The 10,012-nt window shown below is 42.0% G+C and overlaps 2 protein-coding genes across 2 annotated transcripts in view; one reads left to right on the top strand and one right to left on the bottom strand.

Annotated features, from left to right (window-relative positions):
• Positions 1 to 8,077, top strand: part of LOC134183681 (F-box/LRR-repeat protein 20-like) — an 8,818-nt gene extending 741 nt beyond the window's left edge. The window contains exon 2 of the mRNA XM_062651267.1: positions 7,157 to 8,077. Coding sequence (XP_062507251.1) covers positions 7,157 to 7,936 — 780 coding nt within the window. The 3' untranslated portion in view covers positions 7,937 to 8,077. The remainder of the gene's footprint in view (positions 1 to 7,156) is intronic.
• A 541-nt stretch (positions 8,078 to 8,618) lies between these two features.
• Positions 8,619 to 9,987, bottom strand: LOC134183284 (glucose-fructose oxidoreductase domain-containing protein 2-like). Its single transcript, XM_062650778.1, has one exon. The coding sequence runs from the start codon at positions 9,948 to 9,950 to the stop codon at positions 8,742 to 8,744; it is 1,209 nt and encodes a 402-aa protein (XP_062506762.1). The 5' UTR covers positions 9,951 to 9,987; the 3' UTR covers positions 8,619 to 8,741.
• Positions 9,988 to 10,012: the final 25 nt, after the last annotated feature.

The raw sequence follows: 10,012 nt of genomic DNA, 5'->3' as shown, positions 1-10,012 counted from the left end.
AGTAGCTTTGGGATTGAAATCTCAAGCGGGTCCTGTGCAAACGTCGGTGTTTCTACACTCAATTGGTCTGGAGGCTCTAGAGTTTACAATACTTTCGTTTTTGGCACTGAGGAAAGTAAAGACAGCTTAAAGATGTTATGAAAAGTTTGAAGAACCACTTCATTCCAAAATGTAACGTGATGTACAAAAGACATTTTCTTTATGAGAAATCAGATGCAAGGTTACTGAGGAGTTACGTACATTAGAGAAGACGTGTGAATTCGGAGGTATCAGTGAGTCGTTGGTAAAAGACAGGTTAGTTTGTGGAGTTCTGGAGTCAAGATGGAGAGAGAAATTGTTGAGAGAGATGGACTTGATGTTAGAAAAGCAGTGGCGATATGCAAGGCATCAGGATTGTCCCAGTTTCAGTTGAAAGCATTGGAAAGTGGATCCACCAGTACAACTAGCGACCTTAGTCACCTAGATGCAGTTAGGAAAGAAACTATAGGACAGGAGAGTGACAATTCATCTGAGATTTTCCTAAGTGTGGAAGGAATCATCCAGAGAGATGTCCTGCCTTCACAAGAAATTGTTTAAAGTGTGGACATGCAGACATTTTGCAAGTAAGTGCAAGGATAGTGAGGCACAAGTGCAGGAAATGATGATGTAAGAAGAGCAGCCTGCTGAAATGTTTGTTAGTGCTCTAGGTGTCTCAAAGTCAGATGTGTGGTCTATGTCTTTGAGAACTAACAGCATTATGGTAAACTTTAAACTAGACACAGGAGCTCTAGTTAATGTCTTGCCTCGGAGTGTTTATTGTAGACTGATAGCTAAAGCAGTACTGGAACCGGCTAAAATTAGATTACTGCCATATGGGTTATCTAGACCACTGCCAGTAGATGGACAATGCTTGTGTCAAGTGGAGCATGGAACAACTCACCATTTGTAGTTTTATGTTGTGCCAGCAACAGCTTTACCAATATTGGGACTGAATGCATGTCAATAACTAGGACTGGTCAAACAAATTGCTGACGTAGATAGAAATGACAATCAGATTGTAAAGGACTCAGTTCTGAAAGATTATTCTACTGTGTTTGGTACTCCAGGACTTCTAAAAGATCATGTCTATCAAATTCGATTGAAAGAAGGTGCATTTCTGCATTCAGTTTTTGCTCCTCCGTGCGTAAAGCTTCCGTTGCTGCCAAAATTGAAAAATGAATTAGAGAGAATGCAGAAAATGGGGATTATTTAAGAAGTGGTTGAACCGACAGATTGAGTTGCATCTATGGTGCCCTTCTCAAGAAGAATGGTCAAATAAGAGTGTGTATTGACTTCAGTGAGCTCAACAAGTCTATAAGACATGAATGATTTCAAATTCCTGTGGCAGAGGAGATTTTTGCTAAGATGTTAGGTCCTAAGTGTTTTACAACTGTGGATGCTGAATCAGGATTTTGGCAGATTCCTTTAAATGGAAGCAGCTCATTACTAACAACGTTTATTACACCATTTGGACGTTTCTGATGTCTGAGATTGCCATTTGGCATTACCTCCAGTCCCAAATACTTCAGAGAGTGATGAGACAGATCTTGGCAGGGATAGATGACTGTGATTGTTTTATTGATGACATCGTGGTATGGGGTGTGAATGAAGAAGGGCACGATCAGCGATTGAGGCGGATTATAGAGAAATGTAAGGCCAATAAATTAAAGTTGAATATAAGCAAATGCCAGCTCCGGAAACAAGAAGTTAAATTTTTTGGTTAAGTTTTGTCTAGCGAAGGTTTGAAGGCTGATCCAGACAAGATTAGTGCAGTAACTTCACTAGAGAGTCTAACAAATAGAGATCAATTACGCACTATTTTGAGGATGTTTAGTTATTTGCCCAAGTTTTTGCTTGAGTTTGCTCACAAAGCAGGTCCACTGGTAAACCTGCTTTGCGAGGATACAGATTGGACCTTGACAGTTGAGCATCAAAAGTTTTTTTGTCAGATTTGAAGCAATTGGTTGTTCAAGCACCAGTTTTAGTGTTTTATAGTGCTGAAGCTAAAACAATCATCTTTGGCCGATGCCTCTTCGTATGGTCTGGGTGCTGCATTGCTGCAAATTCAATCAGGTAGAAGAAAAGCACCGGTTATGTATGCATCAAGAATGTTGACATATCAAGAAAAAAGTTTTTCACAAATTGAAAAAGAAATGTTGGCTTTGGTTTGGGGATGTGACCGATTTGAATCATTTCTGTTGGGTCGAGATGAACCATTTACCATTAAAACAGATCAAAAGCCTTTAGTCACTATTTTGAACAAGCAAGACTTAGATCAAAGTTCTTCATGGATTCAACGTTTTAAGATGCGTATGATGAAATTTAACTTTCAAGTTGTCTATGTTCTTGGGAGAGATTTGCAAGTAGCTGATGTGTTGTCTAGACGACCTCAAGTTCTGCTAATGTAGATAGCATGGTGGGGGAGTTGATAAAGGCGGTTGAGGAATGTGTTGAGGGAATTAGAGATGCATTACCAGCATCAAAGATAGTCTACTGAGAATCAAGGAGGCAACTCGTCAAGATTTAGATATGCAAGAGTTGATCAGGGTTGTCAATTCCGGATGGCCGAATCGGGTTACTCAGGTTGTTGCTGCTGTTTGTTCGTTTGCAGCCATACGGATTTATTGACTGTGGTTGACGGGTTAGTGTTAAAGGGACATCAGATAGTATTCCCAAGTCTATAAGAAAGGAGAGGCTTAAACTGACAAATGATGGGCATTTGGGAATAGTAAAGACCAAGAAGCGAGCAAGACAGTCAGTGTGGTGGCCGCAAATGAATAGCCAGTTAGAGTTAACAGTTTTCAACTGTACAACGTGTGCAAGATATGCAAGTGAGCAGAGGAAAGAGCCACTCTGTAGTACTACAATGCCATGAAGACCTTGGGAAAAATTGGGTGCAGATTTATTTGAAGAGGAAAAGATACATTTTCTAGTAATTGTTGACTATTACTCGAGGTGTCCGGAAGTTAAAAAGCTCACTGGAACAAAATGAACAGATATCATACTAGCACTGAAGGGTATTTTCTCACGATTTGAGATTCCCAATGTACTGGTCACAGATAATGGACCACAGTTTGTGAGTGAGGACTTTAAGAGCTTCAGCAGGACTTATCAGCAAGTAACATCATCTCCTAGACATCCACATGGAAATGGACTGGCCGAAAAGACTATGTGGACTGTCAAAGCCCTGATTAAGAAGGCCTGGTTTGCAGGAGAAGAGCCACACTTGGTACTGTTAGCATATAGAGCTACAGAACATGAAGCCACTGGAGTGTCTCCTGGTCAATTGTTGATGGGGAGGACAACCATGCCAACTATTGCTAGTCAATTGATTCCACAGTGGTGGACAAGTCTTCAGCGAGAGAGAAAGACAGTGGTAGCAAAACAGACCAGGTAGCTGAATATAACAGAAGGTATGGAGTGCAATCCTTACCAGACAGGAACTCGGGTGTTGGTGTATGACCAAGTAGGTGGAGAGTGGAATGTACCAGCGACAGTGGATAGAGAGATACAGCCAAGATCATACCATGTAGTGACTGAATCAGGGGGTACTTTAAGACGCAAGCATCATGATCTTCGATTAAACCCTGAAATGGTGGAGGGGCAGAGAGATCATCAAGAGACTAATAGTAACCATCAACAGATACTAGAAGAAGCTGCACAGCAAACCCCGGTTAGGTCTGAAGAACATAAAGAAACCTGAGCACTATATGGACGATTAGTGAAAACCCCACAGTGGAGGAAGGATTATGTTTGAAACAAGGGAAGCTGTAATATACTGGACTTGGGTAAAAGGTTTGGCTGATATATCCGGGGTTAGTCAGAATACCGACTACAGGAGAGCAGACATCGCGTTATAGTTCTAGTCGCTTTATTTACGTGTTGTGTTGTGTTGTATTGCTATACTCAATTATATTACAGGAATGAGAGTATGAGATGGGAATGAGACTATGGGATGGGCTCAACTAACAAAACTTGACGCTTTGAGGTGACAATGGCAACGAATTAACATAGGTGACTGACTGATTAAACATCACTGCTTGGGCTGTAGGAACACTACAACATGATTTTGATTGTTTGTACTAGACAATATAACACTATTTTATATAAACCTAATCTTCAGTTCCGGTCAACACATGACTTAAAGGCCTAAAGAATTTGGAATAGATTACAGGTATTCCTACAGGTGGAGAAGTTTAGCACAAATGTGTGAAACTCAGAGAGACTTGAAGTTGAATAGAGATAGAGTTAGGATAGAGTTAGAAAGATAGGGACCTTACTCAACCCCAGGGATGTGCTCAAGTGAGTACAGTATATTCACCTTTCTATGTCACTTTTTGTCGTTATGTTTGGCTGGTTTAATTTAGTTGTCTATATATGTATTGTTCTATTGTGAGCACAAGTTAGAGCAATGTCGAGGTATAGTAAGGTCGACACATCAGAGCTAGAGTAGTTCACAGCATCTAGGAACAGTGAATGTATTCACATTTGAAGTGCAATATAGCAAAGGTAAACTTGATTAATGCTTAATCCAGAACACTTGCATATGCATCACTCTCAGGCTTTTAACAGACATGTATCAGACTATTTTATACATCAAGCACCTTTTATCTTGCCTGACAAGAAGTTGGCTATGTGGTGTAGTCCATTTGCCTGCATGTGCTATGTGTAATTTGCTACGATTACAATTGGTTTTTTAATATGTTCAAACAGTTTAATTAACAGTAAAATGTAAACGTAACACCAATAATCATTTGAAAACCAAGGGCAGCAGACATTTGACAATAGACATTTTATTGTATTTCATGTCTTCAGTTTCTATTTTATCTAGTAATGTGCAATTAGTTTGGGGAGGTAGTTGCTTGAGCGACAGCTCTTGGAAGAAAATAGTAGATATTTCAACTATTTCCTATTCTATCATTTGGTAGCCAGCTGTGGAACTTGGACAAAACGTCAACTGCTAAAGCAGTTTGACGCCATATTTAGGAAAGGTATTCGACGGGGACTTGGTCTTCGATGGAGAGACTCACTGTATGAGCGCCTAGGTAATTGGATGGTCAATGCGTCAGTGAAGATTTGAACAGTACAAGCTTTATTGTTGAAACGGTCACTAGACTCTAGAAATGACCTAGTTAGAGGACTATCGTGGAGAGTCTATAGAGATAAGTTGCCCTTTGTAGATGTGCATACTAATTTTTTTGCCATCTCGCTGAAGGAATTACGTTCTCTGTTATATACTTAGCTATCTGTTTGTTTTTGAGGTGTCTATGTGTGTGTTTGTGTGTATATTTCTGTACCTGCTGGTACGAAGTGAAATATATTTTGTGTTGCAATGCCCCTCCATGATGGGCAAGTGGGGTCTTTACCCCATCTGGGCGCCCACCAACCCGGCAGGTGACCCCAGCAGGGTACATGTTTCTGTGTAGTCCACACGGCGATCAATGACTAGTCAATTCGATGTAGATTGCAGGCATTACGGTGACCGCGAACATCGGCACAGCACGCGTAGTGGATATCAATGGCCACCAGGAAAGCACTGAACGTCATCGTCAACGGACCGTTCGCCAGACCACAAAAACTCTCCAACGACTGAAACAAGTCATAGTCTCTTGGATAAAGCTAGAGAAACATGAGAAAGAAAGACAGACAAGATTCATAATTTACTGTCAAACCATGGAGTGGTAGCCATTGTCGCTAACCACTAAGCCACGACGATGACCTATTATGTCGTGCTCAACCAGATCAGTCTGGTTTGTAAAGTCTATTACAAGTACCGGAATATTATGTGTGTCGTTATGCCCCTCCATAATGGGCAAGTGGGGTCTTTACCCCCATCTGGGCGCCCACCAACCCGGCAGGTGAGCCCAGTGGGGTACATGTTTCCGTGTAGTCCATACGGCGATCAATGACTAGCCAATTCGATATAGATTGCAGGCATTACGGTGACCGCGTACTCGATACAGCACGCCTAGTGGATATCAACGACCACCAGGAAAGCACCGGACGTCATCGTCAACGGACCGTTCGCCAGACCACAGAAACTCCCCAACGACTAAAACGAGTCATAGTCTCATGGATAAAGCTAGAGAAACATGAGAAAGAAAGACAGACAAGTTTCACAATTTACTGTCGTCACTGGGGTTTGAACCCCCAAACCATGGAGTGGTAGCCATTGTCGCTAACCACTAAGCCACGCTGTCGTGCTCAACCAGATCAGTCTGGTTTGTAAAGTCTATTACAAGTACCGGAAGCAAACCCTGCTTCAGAAGTACTTAGACCATCACGGCTGTCTAGAAAGAAGACATGACTTTACGAAGGATCCAAGTAGATCCCAGAAGCACTGTTTTCTGTAAGTGCTGCAGGTTGTGATGACCTGGAATAATGTCCAGCCACCGTGCAATACCTGCGTGTACTGTGCCCAAAGCTCCCAAGACCACCGGAATCACCAGTGTTCGACAATGCCACATGCGGCTTATCTCCACTCGCAAGTCGCTGTACTTCGCCAACTTCTCAGCATGTTTCTTGCCAATGTTGCCATCAGCAGGACAGCTGATATCAATAAGAAGACAAGTGTTTGTCTTCCTATTTCTGAGACAGATGTCTGGACGATTGGCTTTGATCAATTCTGTCGTTATGCCCCTCCATAATGGGCAAGTGGGGTCTTTACCCCCATCTGGGCGCCCACCAACCCGGCAGGTGAGCCCAGCGGGGTACATGTTTCCATGTAGTCCATACGGCGATCAATGACTAGCCAATTCGATATAGATTGCAGGCATTACGGTGACCGCGTACTCGATACAGCATGCCTAGTGGATATCAACGACCACCGGGAAAGCACCCGACGTCATCGTCAACGGACCGTTTGCCAGACCACAGAAACTCCCCAACGACTGAAACGAGTCATAGTCTCATGGATAAAGCTAGAGAAACATGAGAAAGAAAGACAGACAAGTTTTACAATTTACTGTCGTCACTGGGGTTTGAACCCCCAAACCATGGAGTGGTAGCCATTGTCGCTAACCACTAAGCCACGGTGGTGACAATATTATTATTATTATTATTATTATTATTATTATTATTATTATTATTATTAGTGACACTGTGTAGAGGATGGTTGTGATGTCGGTTCTATTTATAGTCTTTAAGTGTTCGAGGCTTGGCAACTGATCCTGCAAAGCTTGGTAAGAAGAAAGCTGTGTTGATTTCATCGTCTCTAGCAGCAGACATCAACAGCCGATGTTCCAATCTTGAGCATCTTCATCTGTTTAACTGTGATCTGCGTGATCTCCAACTTTCCAACCTTCCTACAATGAAACTAAGAACATTACACCTACACAATTGTGTTCTGTCTGCCAACTGGCTTCAAGTGGATATTGAAGTTGAAGGGAGACGAGGGAGACGAGAATGCATTCTACCACATCTCAACACTCTCAACTTGCACCAGTCTGCTATGATAGCAAGGTATGATTTGATCCAGATTACTTACCTATCACAGCTAAAGCACCTTGATCTCAGCCAATGCTATCGTGTTGATGACCAAGGTTTAATGACTGTTTCTGAACATGTACCTGGTATTGTGTATCTTAATATATCTGGATGCACTAGAGTCACTGATGCGTCAATGCATAGAGTCGGTCGACATTTGAATCAACTGAGAGTATTGGAGATGAAAAACCTGTTCAGACTGACTGATCTGGGCATAAGTTGTATTGCAAACATGTGCCACAAACTCGAGGTACTGGATATCAGTCTGTGTACTGCTGTCTCTGATGCTTCGGTGATGGAACTTGCCACGAAACTCAGTCAACTGAAGAAGTTGAATGTGTCTCTGTGTCATCAGCTTTCAGACAATTGTCTTGAATCAATCTCGTTACTCCTACCTTCATGTCTAATTATCACAAAAATGACAACTGACTGATTGAATACTACATTCTATTTTTGTATTTCTGCTGTGCAAGCACAGTATACGTGACTCTGTGGTCCTTTGGTAATAAACATATAAAAGCTGAGGCAATTTGGAATTCATTTGTACTCAACGACATACATTAATGCATCTACAGAAACGATCCTTTGCAAATTGAACCTTGATGCTTATAAATTCTATAGATTTTTTCTGATGTTGTGACTTACTAACCTGGCTATTGGGTTAATTACATTCTCGTGTGATTTTCCACATGCTCAATTTGTGGACATTACTTGCTAGAGACGGTAGCTTCAGTTGCCACAAGAACTGAAAGTATCATGACTTTCGACCATGAATGACATAACTGTATAGGTGTGTCTGAAGAAGGCTACAAGATTTCTTCAGTGGTAAATTCAGTGCAACCCAGATTGCTTCATTGCACTAGTATGTCCTAACTTGATGTGGCTCAAACAAAGTTATGGAAATGAATCGTGGTAATGCAGTGGCCATTCTTTATTGTGCATATGTAAAAGAAGGGTCTTTGAAAATAGATTTTCTTGTCAATGGCTCGTGCAGTGCTTGAGAGCTAATAAGCAAGCTCTGGAGAAATCTGATAAAACAGTTGCAAAAAGATCACTCGTATGCATACAATTTTAAATCTAAATAAAAAGGTACACAAAAATCACAAAAATTGGATTTTGCTCACGGATGAATTTGGGCTTTAATTATAATTTACTATTTGAATAAACTAAATGTACATAGCAGAATGTACACATCCAACTTAAAGGGTCACAAAATACTAAGCTGCCATACAAATTAACTAATGCCCTTGTACAGCTGCTCTATGCATCATCAGCGGTGACGAGCGTTCAACCCTATCGGGAGCAGTCCAAAATGGATTCACTGCTCTTGTCTGATCAGCCACAATGACTTTTGTCCACTTCTTTTGTCTACTTGACTCTCTCACAGCATCAACAACAGCCTGAACGTACATACCATCCTCAAACGAGGCCATCATTTTAACTGCTGTCGGATCCAACATCATTCTATCGTCTTGTTTACTGAACGCCGACTTTAATGCAAGTGTGCTAAGAACTGCACTCCTTAGGAATGGAAGTGATACACGCTTCAACAGCTCTGGCTCATCCAGACCAGTCAGTCCCAAATTCTTGTCTTCCTTTACAATCAGTTTCTCTCTCTTCTCTTCGTTCAGCAGACCATAAAGTTCCGAGTTTCGAACGACCAATCGACCTTTTGTTCCAATCACCATTATTTCTATCTGATACAAGCTCTGCACTTGACAGTTGATCGTCACAGTAGCACAAGCACCTTTGCTACATTTCATCTGAAAAGTGCAGAAATCATCACTTGTGATATAACGAAATCCTTGTATGCGACTGGTCTCTCTGACAAACGTCTGCAGAAAACCGTTGACCTCTACTCCTTTCTGTTGCATGACGAAAGCCAAAATATCAATCATCTGACTTCCACCAAGACTGAGAGCTCCTCCACCCGCAGAATCGTCACACAGCCAGCTATATAAGTATCCCTTACGTATATACGGAGGTCGATAATATCTCGCCTCTGCAAGGAAAATCTCACCGCAATAGCCATCTTCCACCATTTCGCGCATTTTTAAAACAGCCGGTAGAAAGCGGAGTCTGTTGTCCAACGCTGAGAGGAGAGTAGGATAATATCGAGCCGCTGTGACCATCTTTTCTGCGTCGGAAAAATTAAGTCCGGGCGGGTTTTGAGTAATTACGTGCTTTCCCACGTTGAGAGCTTTGACGGAAATTTCGGCGTGCAAAGTCGGCGGAGCGATGACGACGACGAGGTCGACATCCGACCTGAGGAGGATTTCGTCGAGTTTCGTCGTTGAGAAGGGAATTTTGAGCTCGTCGGCAACGGAGCCTGCTTTCTCGGCCGTACGTCCGCATATGGAAGTCACCTCGAAGCCAGCCTTTTGATATATAGTGACCAGTAGTTTAGCCATAGAGTTGGTGCCAAATACGCCAATACGAGGTAACATGACTGAACTACAAGAATAAAGAAAATATCCCGGATAACTTGACAACCTCGCGTCCTTGCAAT

Source organism: Corticium candelabrum, chromosome 8, assembly GCF_963422355.1.
Source record: "Corticium candelabrum chromosome 8, ooCorCand1.1, whole genome shotgun sequence".
In the NCBI taxonomy this organism is placed as follows: Eukaryota; Metazoa; Porifera; class Homoscleromorpha; order Homosclerophorida; family Plakinidae; genus Corticium; species Corticium candelabrum.
Note: the sequence above shows the minus strand (reverse complement) of the source record. Positions and strands in the feature narration are given on the sequence as shown.

Excerpts from the sequence above, each read along its gene's own strand:
- LOC134183284 (XM_062650778.1), bottom strand. The coding sequence starts at position 9,950 with ATGTTACCTCGTATTGGCGTATTTGGCACCAACTCTATGGCTAAACTA.